The 20994-nt window shown below is 36.4% G+C and overlaps 2 protein-coding genes and 1 long non-coding RNA gene across 8 annotated transcripts in view; 2 read left to right on the top strand and 1 right to left on the bottom strand.

Annotated features, from left to right (window-relative positions):
- The first annotated feature begins 2258 nt into the window (after positions 1-2258).
- On the top strand, positions 2259-9809 carry LOC123508355 (cell growth regulator with RING finger domain protein 1-like). 2 transcript variants are annotated; one of them, XM_045261987.1, is made up of 8 exons: positions 2259-2356; positions 5729-5885; positions 6099-6229; positions 7456-7621; positions 7889-8045; positions 8374-8481; positions 8672-8788; positions 9132-9809. In XM_045261987.1, the coding sequence occupies exons 2-8, from the start codon at positions 5776-5778 to the stop codon at positions 9378-9380; spliced, it is 1038 nt and encodes a 345-aa protein (XP_045117922.1). In that variant the 5' UTR covers positions 2259-2356; positions 5729-5775; the 3' UTR covers positions 9381-9809. The 2 variants fall into 2 exon arrangements, with proteins under 2 accessions (XP_045117922.1, XP_045117921.1); XM_045261986.1 differs by having other exon boundaries at positions 2294-2452.
- A 739-nt stretch (positions 9810-10548) lies between these two features.
- The window catches only part of LOC123508357 (lipid droplet localized protein-like), an 18435-nt gene continuing 7989 nt past the window's right edge, over positions 10549-20994 (top strand). The window contains exons 1-10 of one of the 5 annotated variants that reach the window (XM_045261992.1): positions 10549-10627; positions 11556-11782; positions 12154-12260; positions 12372-12452; positions 12794-12923; positions 13045-13088; positions 13320-13456; positions 14719-14953; positions 15065-15232; positions 15488-15582. In XM_045261992.1, coding sequence (XP_045117927.1) covers positions 11581-11782; positions 12154-12260; positions 12372-12452; positions 12794-12923; positions 13045-13088; positions 13320-13456; positions 14719-14953; positions 15065-15232; positions 15488-15582 — 1199 coding nt within the window. In that variant the 5' untranslated portion in view covers positions 10549-10627; positions 11556-11580. The other 4 variants (XM_045261991.1, XM_045261995.1, XM_045261994.1 and 1 more) reach the window with 4 other exon arrangements.
- The window catches only part of LOC123508359, a 140094-nt gene continuing 132562 nt past the window's right edge, over positions 13463-20994 (bottom strand). The window contains exon 3 of the long non-coding RNA XR_006675930.1: positions 13463-13962. This is a non-coding gene — a long non-coding RNA (uncharacterized LOC123508359). The remainder of the gene's footprint in view (positions 13963-20994) is intronic.

The raw sequence follows: 20994 nt of genomic DNA on the forward strand, positions 1-20994 counted from the left end.
GTCAATATGTATTGAAAAAGCATCTAATCACTGAAATTTTACTTTACTGTTTGTTCCTTGTCATGTAATATGCAAAAGAAAGTAATCTTTGAAGCATAATTCTAATTTTTCCAGGCAACGTCTTATGCATTTCTTTAAAAACTGGTAATATTTAGTATTAACAGCATTAATAATGGGTCTACATGACATATTTAGGAAACTATATATAATAAAATGTAGTTTACAAAAGTCAAACCATCAGTTCTTTCTTAATTTTCGTCCACCTGGTATGGAAAAAAAATGGTAATTTTCCATTGTTTAAAAACGAGATACCAATACCATACAGTAATACTCTTGTATGCATATTAACCCTCACATGTGCTAATGTTTCATAAGTTTTCTTTCCAAACTAATTATGTTAACATGCATTCATGGCCTCTCAATGCACCTTGCAAAAACTTTGAATTAGAAGTTGTCTTCTTTCCTTTGAAACTAGGTCTTGTTCACACAGGGCGGTTTGCACCGCGGCGGCTGCCGCGCGTTTCACGCTGGCATCGTTCACACTAGGCGTTTTACACCGCGGCATAACCGCGGCGGTTGACCCATTTTTGTTTGTTTGTATTTTTTCGCGAGCATATCATACAGTGTCAGGATGGATGTAGAGGAAGTAGCGTGTGTTTGGTTGTTGCATCGCCGCTTGAAACGGCGCAAGCAAAGGCAAAGGCAACATTGGGTTCATCCAATTCTACATATTTTCCATCCTGTATCCTTCCTTGAGAGAGCACGACAAAAAGATTTTTCAGTTATTTGAGAATGTCGGTGAAATAATTTGACGACTTGCTGAACTAATCAAGAGGACGTATCTTCAAGCAATACTAGGATGAGGGATTCCACCTGCCGACAACACAAACTTGTCATAACATTAAGATGACTCGTTTATTATAAGTTTTATTAAAAAAAAAAAAAAAAAAAAATATATATATATATATATATATATATATATATATATATATATATATATATATATATATATATATATATATATATATATATATATATATATATATATATATATATATTCATATATAAAACCAAAAAGAAAAAAAGTGACATCTTAAGTTCCAGTTCCGGGTAAATTGGATACAAATAAAATACTCATTTCTTGAAGTGAAAATACACAGCAAGAAAAAAAATAAAAACTAAATAAAAAGTCACTCACTTTATTTATATACTAGTATGCTCTTTCCGTAGCACACATACGTATGTAAGATTTCCGTCAGTATCAAACATGTCAGTGGGTGTTTTTCAATTTCACTGATTAATAAATAAGTGTCAAACTGATCCCTCTCCATTCCTCAGCAGACAGCGGTACTGCATTCATTGAATGGTATTACGTGACTCATCACGGGCAGAGCGCAAGATTGTCATAGTAACGCACATCCTGTTCTCTCACTGGCTGGCGTACAGCCAATAATGTCGCTCAGTGCCTTCAAGGCGCAAACCGCGCGGTCCACCGCCCTGTGTGAACGATATAATAAATGTTTGTGTGTATCTCGACACGCTGGCAAACCGCGCGGTGGTGAGGAAAATCTTGCAACCGCGGCGGTTTGGATTTTGGAAACCGCCGCGTTTCCAAACCGCTGTGTGTGAACGATTCCATAGTCTGTCATTGAAAATGCTACCGCGCGTTTCCAACCGCGCTGCGTAAACCGCCCTGTGTGAAGAAGGCCTACGTAGGTAAATGTTAGATATCACTAGATTCACAAGAAAATTATCATTATCATGATCACTTAAAAGAAAAAAAATCACTTCATCTCCTCAGATAAATATTTTTTTTTCCCCTCTTAGTACAAACTTTTCCCACAACCGATCTGCCGATCGTAATCTCCATCCACTTTTTTTTTTTTTCCATAGCAGGATAGGCATCTGTCATCTCACCCAATCTAACCTCTTTAATTTAGATTTTATTCAAATAACAATAACCCCACTCGTACCCCCTCTCTCAGTTACATAATTGCCGTATTCCTTGTTGCAAAAACAACTTGTAACATAATTTGATGCCTTTAATGTCCACTGTTCACCATCCTTCTTTGTTCTATGGCGAATGATTACAATGATAGGAAAATCTGTCGGCAATGTAAACAAAAGTTGATGCCAAATGTACCTAGAAGCTACTTTCAATAATCAAATTTATTTATATAATTTTATGTCTCTAGCTAAGATGACTGGAAAAATTCAGTCAAATAAAAATATGTTTACACATCTGTTACGTTGTAACTCTCTAGATTAGTTGAAAAAGAGTTGCAGATGACGTCCACCTAGAAAGACTGACTACCGTCACTGATCTGTCACCACTCGGTCCCGCCAGAGGACAGAGGTAAACATTGAGTATCCCTGACTGCAGTTTCCCTGTGTTCCTCTTATGGATCACCTTCCCAGCGGAGTGGCCCTCGCCTGAAAGTTGATGCAAGCCGTGAGTGTTTACCAGTTGATAGGGCTGCCTCTGCTCTGTGCAATGCCAGATTAGGAATTAAGTACTGATACGTACCGCTCAACAGGCACAGCTCAACATTGGCCAAATGACGAATATTTGATCTTCTGATAGTTTTATTCTAGCTATACACAGTTACATATTGCAGAGAAATGTGAATTTACAAGTACAGTTTCCAGGATAGCAGCAATAAATATTTTCCATTTTTGTGCGGAAATGTTTTGTAAAATCGTTTGCAGAACCTGATACGAATGAAGTTCTTCCAAAGGCAGTGAAAACACCTTCAGTGTTGTAAGGCTCAGTCTGAAGCTTTAGATTCCTGCAACAATGTCACTTGAAGGTGATCACATCATCCATCGAGGTGGATGTAATGGGAAAAATAAGGCAAATTTTTGGTTTAATACAATATCCCCTACCATCACCCCCCCAACCCCTCCGACAAACTTGGGGGCCTTTGGAGAATCGGGGTTTTGGGTGGGGTAGACATATATAAGTGATAAATGGCTTTTTGAAAAATCTAGGGCAATTTCCCAATGTATTTCAAAAATTCCTAAAATGTAAGGATATTTCCATAAATCTAGGAAAAATTTTCCAAATCAAGGAAAATTTCCCTAAATGTAGGAAACTTTGGTAAATTTTTTGTTTCATACAATATCCCCTATCTCTAGCATCACCTCCCAAACCCCTCCAACAAGCTTAGGGGCCTTTGGGGAATCGAGGTTTTGGGTGGGGAAGACATATATGAGTGATATATGGCTTTTGAAAATCTAAAATTTCCTATATATATATATATATATATATATATATATATATATATATATATATATATATATATATATATATATATATATATTTTTCCCTAATTCTAAGGATATTTCCTTAAATCTAGGTAAATTTCCCTACATTTAGGAAAACTATCCCTAAATATAGGGAAATTTTACATTACATAACCTTCCCCTCTAGGACACTAACCTAACCCTAACACAAACCTACCTAGCGTCTTCTTGGCGGGGGGGGGCTGGCCCCCACCCTGCACTCCCCTCTCTAGGACACTAACCTAACCCTACCATAAACCTAACCTAACATTTTCTAGCTGGGGTGGCAGTACCCCTGCACCCCCCCAAAAAAACACTAACCTAACCCTAACATAAACCTAACCTAACATATCCTAGCCTGCTGCACTCCCTCTAAAATACTAACCTAACCCTAACATTTTCTAGCTGGAGGGCACAGCTCCCCACTCCCCACTTAGAACACTAACCTAACCCTAACATAAACCTAACCTAATGTATCCTAGCCGAGGGAGGCTGCACCCCCCCCCCCACACCTCTTCTCGATTGTCGTTAATTTCACTGTACTCCACAGGGACAGCAGGAGTGATGATTTCCCAGTAATCAAATTTGCAAACATTACAACTAATGTCAATGGTAGCCACGGCTGAACTGCGCAGACAGATGTCTCTGTGCACCTGTCTGCCCAGCTGTGCCCCGCGTATGAATACATATAGCAAATTCCCATTGACGCAGCTCGTGGTTTTAAGAGGTGGTGGCACGTCACTGGACAAAAGAACTATAGACACAATAAGAATCCTATTCAGCAGTTACCCGCAAACCCCAGCTATAAACAAATGCAAGTCAGTGTACTCCTCATTTCCGAGTGTGATGGAGTTCCATGGCTTGCAATAGCTTTCTGGACTAGAGAAAACTCGCCAAATACCGCACATTCCTGGACCTATTGTAGCGTTATTATTTATTTGTGGCAGGTAGTGTACTTACTGAAAATGTTGTAAATACTAAGAATAACAACTCAAGGGTGGCCAAAACCATCTAGAGTTTATTGAACGAAACTGTAATAGAACCATAAAAAGAATTTATATATATATATATATATATATATATATATATATATATATATATATATATATATATATATATATATATATATATATATATATATATATATATATATATATATATATATATATATATATATATATATATATATATATATATATATATATATATATATATATATATATATATATATATATATATATATATATATATATATATATATATATATATATATATATATATATATATATATATATATATATATATATATATATATATATATATATATATATACATACATACATATATATATATCTCATTATTAACCTCCTTTTAGAAAAGTTTGAGTACGGGTGCTTCCTTTGTTACAGAGAATCATAATTCAGTGGTTATTTAGCTAGTCACAAAAAATTGTTTATATGACTATTAATCAAGAGTAAAGAGAAACCAGTAGTTATAATGGCCATAAAACAGGTGATAGCCGCTATATGAAAGGGTTAGGTTTCTGAAAACCCTTTCATATAGCAAATAACTAAAGCAATACAAAAATAGGGGTTACGTTCCCAAACATAAGATTTTTCAGTCTTAATAGTACTGTATTTACCCAATTCAAATGCAAAAAATAAACAATAAATACAGTAGCATGCATAAAGGCTATGGCTATGAAAAAACATTTATACATACACTAATTATTTTGTTTATCTGCACATTCGGAATAGTAATTATAAAAGAAGTCATAAAACTAAAAAATGGTCATTACCAAGATTTTCAGGATTTTTTCATTGCCAAGGAACCTTTAACATTTCCCAACATGAGTGGTTAGGTATTTCCAGCGAACTGTCCTGTATTGTAACCCACAGGCTCTGCCATATGTTTTGGTTTTATCTGGCATAATTCTAACTGAACAGCAATTCTGCATTAGTTTCATCTACATTATTCACAGACAATAGGCTACCAAGATTGTTCCCTTTACCACTCATAAATTAATTATTAATCAATAAAACTACAATAAAAATAATACATTCTACAGTAGAGTACTAAAAGTAAGAAATTTATGCAAAAATTATGAAAATGTGGATTGTAGGCATACTGGAAGAGTGGATAGCAGCAATGGGAGTGTTTGTTTATGTTGTTGTTGTGGAACTGCCTGCTGCACATCTCTGGTGCCACCAGCATGCTAGGTAGAGAACTTGAAAATTCGCAAACTCATAGCAAGTGCAAATAAGCAGGTAAGGGGTACTAAAACATGCATTCTGTATAAGCGAAACTTCATATAGCTAGATTTTATATAGCGAAGATCACCTGTACTCCATTGTTGGAGTACAAGGAACTCTTTAATTAGTTGAAGTTCCAAATTACTGTTATGAAGCATTCATAAACACTATGCTTGTGATTTTTATTTCAGATTGTAGAGTGAAGAGCGAGGTCAAAGAAGACATATTGTGACACAGCATGGTTGCAATTCTTACAGCTGTACTGATGACTGCAGCAGAGATATCCAACTTATTTTCAGCTGTTGGAGTTGTGATATGCTTTATTTGCATGGTCATCTTCATCATGCGGTAAGAAAGCAATAACATGTTTTTGTATGTTACAGAAAATTAATATAAGATTGAGCTTTCATGATAACTTATAGTGAGTACATCTTTAAAATGATTGCAACTTGCTATCATATTATACGAGCAGTTTAACTTAGGTACGACCATCAGTTATACTTCAGAATTTCACTCTTTACAATGTAGATATTATTGTTTTTTTTCCTTTCTCTATTATAGAGTACAAGGAGACATGTTTGGCACCTCAGTAGTACATGTGGCTCAGCCTCCCATAGCACAGATGGCATACCAGAAAGTTGAAGTGCCATTTTCTATGGGACTGCACATGGCACAAGATGCTTCATTCAGTGGTAGGTCTCACCATACTCTTGTATGCATATTAACCCTCACATGTGCTAATGTTTCATAAGTTTTCTTTCCAAACTAATTATGTTAACATGCATTCATGGCCTCTCCATGCACCTTGCAAAAACTTTGAATTAGAAGTTGTCTTCTTTCCTTTGAAACTAAGTACGTAAATGTTATATATCACTAGATTCACAAGAAAATTATCTTTATCATGATCACTTAAAAAGAAAAAATCACTCCATCTCCTCAGATATAGGATTTTTTTTTCTTTCCCTCTTAGTACAAAACTTTTCCCCTCAACCGTTCTGCATGGCATGCATGGCACACACTACAGATCACCTAAACCTTCTTTTTCAGAACTTTACTATGGTACTATTATTGTCAGGATATGTTAATTAGATCGCAGGAAAATAAAAATAAGATGAAGTCAGCATTCATCTTTCATTATGTGCAGACAGACTGAGTCACAGGCTGAAACTGACAAATTATCTAACATTTGGCTTACTCTGGGAAGCATCAGAAACTAAGCAATTTTTTTGACACTCGTATGTTGATGCAGTTTTGTATGAATACATTTTGATATGCATGTGTTTCCAGTGTATGAGAGGGTAAACTAATTTGTATCACATAACCTCTCCCTAAATCCATTTCTTTACTTAATAACAGTATAGTTGAAAGACCTAACTCACAGCTGAATTTATCTGGATCTTGTTACATTTTAATTACTATTATGTTTTCTTCAACATTCTAGCTTCATCCATATTACATCAAGCACTGACAATGCTACACATGTATTTCTGATACTAGCATCAAGTGTGAGGATGTAGAGTTTAAGAATTTCTTAAGCAATTCTAAAAATTGTATGCTATTTAGGTTTATTTCTTTTGATGAAATAGATTGTATCAAACATGACATATCAATAGTGAAAATGCTAATAAGATGCTCATACAGGTGATGCTGGATACTTCACTTCCTTCTCCTGTAGGACTAAACTGGTATATGTATGAGTATTCCAGCTGTTTTTTCTAGCCTGAATGAGTATTCCAGCTGTTTTTTTTTCTAGGCTGAATGTCATTGTTAGTCTTTGAGTGTACTCTGCAGCTGATGTGAACACAATTCGTATTAATTAATAGTCTTTGAGTGTGCATTGCAGCTGATATAAATGCAATTCTCATTAAGTACTATCATTATTTTCCAGATAAAGAATAGGTGTTTCTTTATTTCACAGACATCCAAATTAAGGTTCGCAGTCAAGTAAACTATGCCCTGCGGAGCTTCTGGGGAGTGCCTTCAGAGCGCCTCCATATGCTCCTCGCTGCACCCTGGACAGGCTTCTTTTTGCACTTGATGGAAGAACCATCAGTTGGTGCTGAGGTTGTTGATGAAATTCTAAGGTGTGTTATCCAAAGCACCTATTCTTTCATATGTTGTTTGTGAGGTATTTTAGTTTGCAATATGGATTATATCTTAAATCAAACTATGAAAGTGATAAGACTCAATGTTTGAAAGTAATTTTGCCACTATTGGGTAATTATTAAATGGAGTCCATTAACTGAATAATACAATTTTAAAAGACCAAAAGAAGTTTTTGGGGCCTATAAATTTCTTAAATATTTTTTTTTCTAACAGCTAGCCACTATATTAAACTTTTTATATACCAGAGAGGATGTCAGTGAGTCTGCTGAATCAGTGAAACATATCAGCCTAGCTCCTGATGCACCAGATCTATCTCTTGGGTCTTCACCACGCAGGAAATATCCTTTGGTGGTCTGTGTTACACGGTGTGATACTTCACAGGAAACTGATGACAGCAGAGTGGTACAATCAACAAATATTCTTTTCTACCATATTTATAAAGTTCTTTTCCAGCTTATTTTACTTTTGTATGAGACCAAAATGATATAGTTTTAACAGTGTTAATCTCATTATGTCAAGATGTATTGATTTGAAGTATCTGTGACTATCAAGTCATAAAGGATAAATAAATTAATATTTATTGACTTTAAAACTATAATATTAAGGAACCTGATAACACATTTTAAATGCATTTAAGCTTTCTCTCTCTCTCTCTCTCTCTCTCTCTCTCTCTCTCTCTCTCTCTCTCTCTCTCTCTCTCTCTCTCTCTCTATGTTCATTCTTCAAACAGGGGGCTCTCATTGCTATCATACACATCAAGGATGAAGAGTGCCAGGTACCAACCTGTATCCTCCACCAGTATCTAAAGCAGTACTCGGGCCAGCTCACTAAGTTGGAGGTAAGTGCATTGTAAAAACTATTCATGATATACTCGTATTTTGTATGTTGCTAAGGAGTGTAAGTGTTTTTCCCTTTCTTTCTTTTATTTAGAAACAGTGCACTAAAACATGAATTGTAAATTAATTTATGGGCAGAAAAAAAAAATAATGAACCACCACTTGTTTATGAAAATGAAATGATATTTTCAGGCTCTTTATACACAAAGCAGCACAACCACCACCAGAGAGAGCACCAGACCTGAGGAAAATGCTGGGGAAGATGAGGAAGAAGACATTCCTCTAGAGGAAGCTTGTGTAGTATGTCAAGTAAGTTATGAAATGTTTTCAGGCACTACATCAATGCTGGTGTCTTGCTCATCCCTAGTGATGCAACTACATGAGGGAGGTAGAGGATAAGAATGCTGAACCTAAAAATTTATGATAATAATGTGTGGATATAGAGATGTATAGGTATGAGGTATTTTATTGGTAGATTTATTTTACATTTAGGTAATACTGTACTAATTTTCTTTATGACTGCCATGCTATTTGGTGGGACAAATGGAACATGAAATATGTAATATGATTTAATTCTTGCTGAATGTTTTTTTTTTTTTTTTTTTTTTTTTTTTTTTTTTTTTAATCGTAAATATTAACAATCCTTCCATAGATCAAGAGGACAACACGTGCCCTGCTTCCCTGCCGACATGTGTGTGTGTGTGATTCCTGCTGCAGCCGTCTAGACAACTGTCCTATGTGTCGCACTCGCATCCTTGCCTATTTTCTTGTTGCTCCTGAGGACTCAACCAGTCCAAGACAAGACCATCCAGGAGGAGGAGATGAAATGGATCCTCCCTCAGCATGGCATCGTTTCAGTGGCACTGTGAATCGGATGATGGGGATCGAAAACAATCAGTGAAGTGCTGAAATATTTGATACATAACCCTAATGAGTCTTGCTGATTTGCAATGTTAATGGAAATGTCTGCTCTTACAGAAGAAAAATTAAACCTTTCCACTATTTTTTTTTTGTAAGTGTTTGTGAATTAATTGCGACTATCAAGAGATGGAGCAGTAGTTTTAAGGTGTTGTGTTGGCTACAGTAATTTCCAGATGGAGACTAAATAAGAAGGAACTTACTGAAAGTCATGGTATTGTATTGTTAAGTGTCTTCATTCCTAATTCATGGACACATCTTGGCCCAGTGAAGTCATGATGACTTTAAAATCTGATTATGTTAATGTTTGGACAATTTTGTAAGATCTTTTTATCCTCCTTAAAAAGGTGGCACTATTCTACCTAGACCATGGAAGTGTTGTTTGATGCTTCCAATAAAGACTTCTTGTGTACTTTTGAATGATTCATTCTACCATCACATTAACTCAAGCAGGAGAAAATGTCAGAATACAGAAGAAAAAAAATCTGGATATCGTTCAAGCCTTTACATCTTGATAATACAAATTTCTCATTTACTCGTGTAATTTTCAGACGGGTAAAAACATTATACTGTGAACATGATCAGTTCTTATCTCATCTACATTTCAGCAAATGACTGAGATGGAACTTTTTTTTTTTTCTGACTGAAGTCCATGAGCAGTGAGATCAGATAAGATTGGGGCCGGGAGCTACAATACGACTTTGTGATTCACCCGCTAACGACGAGTCACACTGAGAGGAGCCGCGGTGCAACCAATATGTGGTCAGCAGCTTGCATACCTGTAGCTTATCATAAAGAGGCCTATGCAATGAATTTAGGCGCTTCGCCTCGGGCAACAGCAGTCAACACTCAGCAGTTTGCCAACAAGATTATGGTGATGATAAATTATATTGATGACGATAATCCTTGAAATAGTAATAAGTACGTAATTAAATAAATAAACGATTGATTTATTAACGAAATAGTAGGGACAAGTGTGCCACCGTAGCGAAAAAATAATTGTGATTAATAATAATAATTATTATTATTATTATTATTATTATTATTATCATAATAATAATAATAATAATAATAAATAGTAATAATAAAAAATAATAGTAATAATAATATTAATAATAATAATAAACAGTAGTAGTAGTAGTTTTTTTTCAAAGGAATACGTACCTAAACAGTAAAAATATATTACGTCCGTTCTGGTTCTACCAAAACAACAAGATCAACATTACATGCGTGATTATACGATACAGCTTACGTTTACTTCATCATTACAATCTTTTCCTAATCTACGGAATATAACAACTAGCACCTCAACCAGTACAGTATCTGAGACTTATTAATTATTCACCCGTATCTTTCCCCTAGTCATAGACCCCCTACCCTCCCCCTCCCTCCTCAGCATGTTAAAGGTCTCGCGGTACTTAGTGAACTCTGTGGGGTGAGTAATAGCTCTATTATAATGAAAAGAAGGATAGCATGGGTGTTTTCAGTTAGATATAATCGCAAAACGGCAAATAATCAGAAGTAATGGCAGGAGTGGTGGGGGTTTGTTATCACGGCAGCGGTCAAGGTCTGACACACCCTTCGTCTATCCCCATATTTTTCTTGATCATTAGCCACCAGGTGAGTGTCAGGCAGTGTATCTGTGTCTCGCCGAGTGTCTGTGATCCGATTGTAAGGTATCTGGTAACCCGCATCCCGCAGATTCAAGTGTTTTTTCTCAAATTAATGAAATTCGCTATGTCATTACAGCAAAGCCACTGCGGGGTGGTGTTGAGTAATCGGTGAAAGCTTTGGTTTCTTGTGGTGTTTTCTTTGCCGTAGGTTATGTTGCTATGGTTTGGTCGCCGCTGGTGGTTCCTTGTTTGATTAATTACTGGTGCATATAAGATGGCATAGTTGTGCACTTTAATGAAACCAAATTATATTTATTCAAAATTAGAAAAAAAAAATGTAATTTATAAATGCTCTATCAGTATTTTACTGAAATTATTCATAATTGTAATTCTTTTGTCTCACTTACATATCTTCTTTCAGTGTAGTTAGACATGTAACCAAATTATATAACGTTAAGAAGGTGGGTAGTAAGATCAGTATACACCTTTAGCATAAAAATTATCTACTGAAGTATTATCATTGTTATTACTGTTTCGATGGACAGAGGTCACCAAACACTACTAACAAGAATGGCATCGCAATTGGCTGGTCAGCGGTATGACCTGGTGGTATTTGGGGCCACTGGGTATACAGGACAGTTTGTGGTGGAGGAAATAGCTCGGACAGCCCAACAGGAAAGGGCTAAAGGTAAAGTTCCACTCTCCTGGGCCATAGCTGGGCGCTCTGAGAAGAAGCTGCAGGATGTCCTAACCACAGCCAAGAAAGAGACAGGTAAGCTGCTGCACACATGCAGTTTTGATAAATTAATCCTTAGAGAAAATGAAAATGTCACTTAGACAAAGAAAAAGAACTCAGTAGCATCCTTTATGTCACTGTTTAGTTCCAGTTGCACACACTTATGATAAAACTAAATACAATATTTAAACAGCCCATTTCAACAAATCATCCTTTGAAACTGAGAATAACACCAACAATTAGTCTATCAAGTGTTTGGTCACCATTGTAGTATCAAATATTAAATATTCCAATTCATCAATATGAATTAAGAAATATACAAGAAAGTAATGTGCATTACAGATATTGATATCTCAGAAGCATTTGATATCTTTTTATGTAACAATGTACAATGTATGTGACGACAGGTTTGAGCTTGGAGGATGTTGGACTCGTCCTGGCCAATGTGTCAGACCAAAAATCTCTGAATGAAATGGCTGCCAAGTCCAATGTTGTCATCAACTGTGTGGGCCCCGTGAGTGTTCCCTCTGTGCAAAACATGCTTGTTGTTTATCTCAGCTCTTTTATGAACGATTATTCCTTGAAAAACTTATATCTAATTAAGTAACTTTTGCTCTATGAACAGTACCAGCTGTACGGCGAGCCAGTAGTGCAAGCCTGTGTGGAGAATGGTGCCAATCATGTTGACATATCAGGTGAAACTTTGGTATGTGTACTTTTATCTATCATTTTAATTATTTATTCAGTCAGCAATCTTCTGATAATTACTATTGACACTTTATTATCTTACCAGTAAATACTATGTAGGCCAGCTATGAGACTAAACTAGGAACATAGACAGGACAATTAGATGAATGAAAAGTTAATATTTGTGTAAGTGTATTGTTGAAATTTTTAAATAACTTTTATGATTAAAAACTTTTCCTGCTTATATCTTTGATCTATTTTTTTTCTTTTTTTTTTCTTTTTTGCAACACCAATATCAATATTATCTTTGTGATCATCACCATTCAGGATCCTTACTTTTAATTATTTGTAATGATGCAGTTCATGGAAAGTATGCAGCTGAAGTATAACAAGGCAGCAAAGGAGGCTGGAGTACACATTGTGAATGCCTGTGGGTATGACTCCATCCCAGCTGACCTTGGAATCAGGCACATGATTCGCAATTTCAAGGGTAATGTTAAGCCTTTCCACTTCTATTAAAGGTTCTAGAGGTGAACTGTCATTTTACTCTGTAAATTAAAATTTTACCATGAAAATTGTTTCATAATTAATTACATATGACTTTATTACAGGTCAGCTGAATGCAGTTGAAATGTTTGTTCATACATCTGGAGGGGTGAGTTAAGAGTACTCATTTGCAAATACAAATGTTCAAGTTACTTTATACTCTACAATAAGGTAAATGATGTACAGTAGGTATCTATTGTCATAACTAAACAATCAAAGCTTGAAGCAGAAGTTATCTATAGCTAGATTATTGTTTGAAATAGTGCATTATACAATTTGCTGTTTTATTTTTGTGGCATGGTCATATTGTAATAATTGTGACTTTTCAATTTTGTAACAGGGCTCAAAAAGTGCAATACACACGGGCACAATGGAGTCTGCTGCTCTGGTCATTGCCAACCGGTCAAAGGTTGGGGCAATAAGGAGAGAGCTGTTCCCCACACCACTGCCAAAGCCAAAGTATAAGGTTGCAAAGAAGTAAGTTTTTTGTAGTTCATTTAATTTTAAGTTACATTTTATCATTAGTACACAAGTATAGGAGGCATTTTTAGAGGTATCATTTGTTTATGAAAATTAATGATTAAAACCTTTCTTGCAATATAATACAGTGGTACCTCGAGATACGATTTTAATTCGTTCCGTGACGGACCTCACATCTCAATTTACTTGTAACTCAATAAATTTTCCACATTGAAATTAGTTTAAATGCCTTCCAAAAAATACCCCAAATTCTTTTTACGAGGTTTTAGGTAAAAGAGGTATTTATAATTAACAAATATTGCATAAAAGTATAATAGAACATAACAAAAGCAGATATAAAGTATATTTATCTCAGAGATCAAGGGTGTATTCCATGGGATGTTACCCTGCCACATCTTGCCCCCATCCTTCACTTGAGACTGTCAATCAACTGGAGTGTACAAATATAGCCATCCATATGAGACTGGCTGCTCTATTAATTGCAGAAGAGCTCACTGACGACCCTGTAAACATTATTCATAGAATAAATGAAGTTTTAAGAAGGCAAGAGAAAGAGAGAATGAAGGCAACAGAGGTTTGTTTACAACATTGTTCCCCCCCGGGAGTGTTAAATGTGAGTGAAGAGGTGGGCGGAGATGGGAGAAGTTTGGTTTGCCTTTTGAGTTACTTTTGTTCTCAATAAACTCTCACTTAATCTCTTGACTTAATTATTACACTATTCATGCTACACTTTATTACTGAACTTAATTACCACATTTTTTTTTTTACTTCACTTTCAATGAACTTAATTTTCTTAATTCCTTCTTTCTGCAAGGCATTTAAAAAAATAGCTGTCCAAGGAAATTTGTTTCACCCTCCTTTTCAGAATGTTTCAGATCTGAGTTAAGCATAAGTCAATACATAGTGCCACTTGTTTAGGACCAATGGTCAGACAAAAAAAATTTAGCCATTTAAATACACAAAAAGCACAACATGGGAAATGCTTCCACTGCTAAAAAAAAAAAAAAAAAAAAAAAAAACGTGAACTGAACAGGTCAGATGCTAGGTGTCACTGCACCAAATAGTGGCAGCCTACTTGGAGCTAGCTTGCAACCCAAGTTTTGGCTCGCTCGCAAGTCAAAGCAAAAATTTGACTGAGCTACAGCACATACCTCAGATTTCTTGTAAGTCAAGCTGCTCGTAACTCGAGGTTCTACAGTACTGTCTTAGAAGTCACACCTTTGACTGGGTTTAACATAATTATGTTTGACCACTTTCAGAGGAGCACTCTACAAGAATGACAGACTTGGGTTCTGGGGTGTCGCCTTTCCTAGTGATGAGCCCGTGGTGTACCGAACTCAAAGATATTGTTATGAAGTGCTTGGGGAGCGTCCCATCCAGTTTCAGCAATTCCTTAGGATGCCCTCAATGCTGCACGGGGCAATGCTGCTCATAGGTCTGGCCTACTTTGCTTTGTTAAGCTCATTTACATGGACAAGAAATTTACTTTTTAAGGTAAATACTTTTAAAGTAGACAAACTACCATATTGCATGCCATTTAAAATATGTGAAGTCTTGGAAAATATGGTTCAGAGAACATGAAATATTTTCTTGTTTATTCCACAGTATCCTGACATTCTCACAGCTGGGGTGTTCAAGAAAGCTGGAGCTAAGCGAGAAGATCTTAAAAACTTAAAATTCACTGTCACACAAATTGGCCATGGCTGGTCTGAGAAACTGGTTGAAGGCTCAGATGAATATGCCAGTCCTCCTGATTCTTCCATTATTGTGAAGGTAATGTATATAACATTCAAAACCAATGCTTATTGAACTTCATGTTATTCTGATGTTGAACTGCCAATGAAGGCTGACACAGGCATGGATTTACTGATCCTTTTAGAATGACAGCAATGATGGGTTAAACTGAGTTTGCCATATTCACCCTAAATCTTGACATAATTGCCATTTCTTTACTCCACTCAAAATTATAGTATGAAAACCTTTTAATAACTAGATCAAGATGAAGACACTGTGATCTGTATCTAACAGGTGAAGGGTCCAGACCCTGGATATGGTGCCACTTCCATCATGATGGTCTCAGCTGCCATGACTATTCTGAGAGAAAAGAGTTCGTGCTCCGAAAAGTAAGTATTGTTCTTGGAAAAAAGATGAGAGGAGAGGCTGTTGTGCATATCACTCTTCAGTAGAGGGTGAAGCCAGTGGGCAGAGCTTATTTGGTGGATAGAGTTATGCAAGTCAACCCAAAACATTGAATAGAGTAGCGTGCATATCCTCCATAAGTTTTCTTTTTTTCCCTTAATTCATCCATATATCATATCACTTGTAATTATTGATATAAATGAACAGATACAGTATGAATTGTACATACAGGTTTGAGAGAAAAAAAATATTTATTCTTTACATTATCAAAAGTAAATGTTTTTTACTTACTCTCCTTAACAAACATTATCTGTAAATTTTGCACATTTATCATCTACACTGAGCACCTACTAAATTTTTTCATCTCTGACACTGATATACCATTATTGTTAAATTTCAAAAAGCACAAGTTGACTATAATATATGCCTAACATATACATAGTACAAGTGGCCTCAAAATGTCTCTGAAATTAGCAAATTTTCCTCACTACACTTTTAGACATCCAGACAGCCACTTCTCTTCAGGAGCTGGTTACAACTGGCGACCCCAGAGTGACCAGTTGTAACTAATTCCTCTCTGTGTGTGTGTGTGTGTATTTACCTAGTTGTATTTTATGGGAGGGGAGTCTATGCTCGTGTTATCCCGTCTCTGTATCTCACGGTGTCTAATTTTCTCTTAAAAGTCATGTATAGACTTTGCACACACCACATCTCTGTCCAGTCCGTTCTTTGTATCCTTTCAATTTTCTTGATATTCTTCCTCGTATTAAGGTACCACAGTACTGCTGCATACTCCAGTCATGGTCTGATCAAGGATACCAATAACTTTTTCACCATATCTTCATCAATATATGAGAATGCAATTCTAATATTTCTCTGTAAGTTGTAGGTCTCACCAACAATTTTATTTATATTTTTATAGGGGGACATTTCCTTTGTTATGAGAACTCCCAGGTCCTTATTGCCTTCCACCTTCTTAATCTTCTCTTCTCCAAGTTTATATATTGTCTTGTTATCCTATTTTTGCTCTTCCCAGATTCCAGTATGCTACATAGTTGTATTTGTCTAGTTGTATTGTAAGGGGTTCGAACAGGGCTCATAGTGTCCTGTCTCCATATCTCAATTTATCAAAATTTTTCTTAAAATTATGCACATTATGTGCTGTAACAACTTCATTATCCAATGCATTCCATTTTTCCACCATTCTGTGTGGAAAACTGTATTTTCCAATATCCTTCACACACTGCCTCATCCTGATCTTCTTTTCATGTCCTCTTGTCCTTCCATCTTCTTCTGTCAACTGCACCAGGTCTTCTTTGTCTATCTTTCCAATATCATTTACTATCTTATACATTGTTATTAGGTCCCCACGTTCTCTTCTATCTTGTAAGGATGGCAGTCCCACTTCCTTCAGTCGTTCTTTATGTGAGGTCCTTTAATTGCGGCACCATCTTTGTAGCAATCTTCTGTATCCTTTCCAATTTTCTTATATCCTTTTTAGAGCTCAGAGACCATACCACTGCAGCATATTCCAGCCATGGGCGTATCATGCTTGTGATGATTTTTTCATCATATCTTTATCCATGTAATGAAATGCCACTCTTATATTAGTCAACATTTTATATGATAGTCCAAATATCTTGCTTATGTGTTTATCAGGGCTCAGATTTTCCTGTATGATCACTCCAAGATCTTTTTCCTCTTTAGTCTTCATTATTTGTTCCTCTCCCATCAAATAGTTCCATACTGGTCTTCTCTTACTCTTTCCTAGTTCCATTATGTGACATTTCTTGGCATTAAACTCCAATTTCCACTTCCTGCTCCACTCATAGATCTTGTTTATATCTTCCTGCAACAGCAGACAGTCCTCTCTGGTTTTGATAACTCTTAGCAGCTTTGCATCATCAGCGAATAAATTTATATAACTGTTTATCCCAATGTGAATGTCGTTTACATAAATCTGAAACATAATGGGGGCTAACACTGACCCTTGTGGCACTCTGCTAGTTACTTTACCCCAAGATGAGTATGTATCTCTGATCACAGTTCTCATTTCCTATCCTTCAAATAATCTCTTGTCCATTCGAGCAAGTTCCTCGCAGTCCTCCTATGTTCTTTAGTTTCCAAAGTAGTTTTCCATGAGGAACTTTATCAAAAGCCTTTTAATATCCAGGTATACTGTGTCTACCCATCCATCTCTGTTTTCAAGTCCTGCAATAACTCTCGAGTAGAAGCTTAATAAGTTTGATACACATGACCTCCCTGTCCTGAACCCAAATTGTCTGTTCGATATGACTTGCTCCTCTTCTAGAAATTTAACCCATTTTTCTTTGATAATTATTTCACATAACTTCCCAAGACACTTGTAAGTGACACTGGTCTGTAGTTTAGTGGTTCAGTTGCCTTTCCTCCTTTAAATATCGGTATTACGTTGGCTCTCTTCCATTCTAGTGGAACTTTCCCTTCATTTATTGAACTTGTAATTATTTCCCAAATTGGATCCAGTAGTTGCTCTTTACATTCTTTTAACACCCAGCCTGATACACCATCTGGCCCCATTGCTTTTCTGACTTCCAACTTATCCAATAATCTTCCAATATCCTCTTTGTGCACTGCAATCTCCTGTAATCCTTGGCAATCCAATGTCCTATTAGGTTCTGTGAAATCATCTTCTGCAGTGAATACCGTTTTGAAGCTCTCATTCATTATTTCACACATTTCCTTCTCTGTTTGGTATGTCTTCCTTCTTTAATTATTTTTCAATTGTTTCCTTATTCTTTGTTTTGCCATTTATAAACTTGTAGAAAAGTTTGGGTTCATCTTTGCTTTTATCCACTACATCTTTCTCAAAATTTCTTTCTTCCTCTCTCCTTACTCTAATATATTAATTTCTAGCATCTTTGTACTGCCGTCTGTTATAGTCATTTCCCTGCTTTAAGAGTTTCTTCCACACTTTATCTTTTGCCTTTTTTGCTTGTATGCATCTAGCATTGTACCAAGCATGTATTTTTTTCTGAACTCTATAAACAGGTACAAACTTTTTTACTCCTTCATTATATTTCTACAAGAATATATCATATTTCCCTTGTACTGTCTTTCTGTACATAATATTACTCCACTCAATATCAGCAAAATAGATCCTTAATTTTTCAAAATCCACTCTTGCATAATTTAATCTCTCTCCTTTATAGTCCTCTCTGTAACTTATCTCATCTTCCTCCTGAATTTGCATCTCTAATGTCACATGATCACTTCTCCCCATTGGACTAAGGTATTGTATGATTGGAGGGGCTCTGGTTTCTTTGTGAAAACTAGGTCAAGCAACAATGGTTCTTCTTCCCCCCTGTACCTTGTTGACTCCTCCACCCACTGGTCCATTGCATTAACCATAGTCAACTGTAACACTTTCTCACTCCACTGCCCAGCATTATCCATTACTTCCATCTCTCTCCAGTTTATTTTTTACAGTTAAAGTCTCCAACTAAAAGTATTCTTCTATCTCTTCTTATCATGTTATCTAGGCACTTTATCACCTCTCTTTGCATATCTTTATGTTCTTCTGTTCCCCATGTATTAGTCTTTGGTGGAACATATGTAACTATAATTTTTCTTTTCTTCAAATCTTGTTTTGATTGTTACTCCCATTACTTACACTTTGTCCTCACCATATTGCACATCCTCCACACATATATTATCATGAACCATTATTAGCACTCCTCTTCCCCCTTTATCCTTCCTGTCTCTCCTCCAGGTATTATATCCCTCCTCTCTAAAGTTGACATGGATCTCTGCTCTCAGTTTTGTTTCAATGATGCACATTACATCCTGCTTTTTTCTTCCAAATAATCCCTAACTTCCAATATGCTTGATAACAACCCATCTATATAAGTCACTCTTAATTCATTGCCTCCTCCACAACCTCCTCTTTTTTCCTTAGGTACCACTACTTTAGTCTCATATCCAGAATCCTCCAATAAAAATTCTTCTTCTCTATCTCTGTCCTTTTCTTGTTTTTTTTTTTCCTTAGCTTCACTTAGCACTTTCTCCTTTTCCCTTTCCTCTTAAGTTCATATCTCTTTTTATCCATATATCCTTGTGTTCAACATCATCGTCCAGCTTCCCTTTCCTGGCCATAATTTCCTCTACAGCTACTTGGGATCTCTTTCTCACTTACATTGGTCTCCTACCCCCTTCACTTTATCTTCCTAGCCTGATCACTTCCTCCACCTCTTTGTCTAATTCTTGTGTGCTGTCTTGTACTTGTTTGATAACAGTTTTGGCCAATTCTCTTTCTTCACGTTCTCTCATGAATTTATTTGGATTTTTCTTTTCCTTCATCCCCAAAATCATGAAGCTTTTTTTTCTTGTCCACTGCATCCTGCACCAGGTCTTCTTTCTCTTTAAGAACTTCAATTAAAGCGACTTACATGTTCTGAATTTGTCTCTTTACAACTTCTGAATATTTGACTTTTTCCTCTTCTTGCTCCTGTTTCCATTCATTTCATAGTTCCCTAAGCTTGTTATCACCCAATCCACCTTCTGCTCTATCTACAATCCTGTCCTGCAAGCTCCTTAAGGAGTTTTCGTAATCTTGGCACGTGGCTTTTAGAACATCATTTTGTGTCTTTATTTCTTAAATCTCCTCTTTCAATTCCTGATTTATTGCACTGACTTTCTCATATTCTGCTGATCTCGATTTCAGGTCTGTTATCAGTCGGTCTTGTTTGTCCATTAGACTGGACATCACCACCTTCATATATCTTAATTCCCTTTCTATGTTGATTAGCCTTCTCATATTACCGTGTATGTCCCTGAAACCTGAAAAGTCCTTGTCCATAGTATCATCTGACAGTTTCCTTAGACCAACAGGAGTTTCTATGTACTGTTGGTTTTCACACGATGGCGTATGTTTTGATTCCGCGCTATTTTGTTCCATCACTCTCTCACTATTCTTTCCATATATATGATCCAACACTTATTTAATTTGGAGATAGGAAAACGTGTGGCCCCCTCTTCCCCTGTACATATGTCTAGGCCAGTCTCAACTCCTTTTGTAGTTATTCTCTGCGAGCTGCTCAGGTGCGTGTGGCTGGCACGATGGCTGCACTGTGTGTGTGTGTGTGTGTGTGTGTGTAATTCACTGTTTGATCTGCTGCAGTCTCTGACGAGACAGCCAGACGTTACCCTACGGAACGAGCTCAGAGCTCATTGTTTCCGATCTTCGGATAGGCCTGAGACCATGCACACACCACACACCGGGACAACAAGGTCACAACTCCTCGATTTACATCCCGTACCTACTCACTGCTAGGTGAACAGGGGTTACACGTGAAAGAAGACACACCCAAAAGTCTCCACCCGGCCGGGGAATTGAACCCCGGTCCTCTGGCTTGTGA

This window comes from Portunus trituberculatus, chromosome 24 (genome assembly GCF_017591435.1).
Source record: "Portunus trituberculatus isolate SZX2019 chromosome 24, ASM1759143v1, whole genome shotgun sequence".
Lineage (NCBI taxonomy): Eukaryota > Metazoa > Arthropoda > Malacostraca > Decapoda > Portunidae > Portunus > Portunus trituberculatus.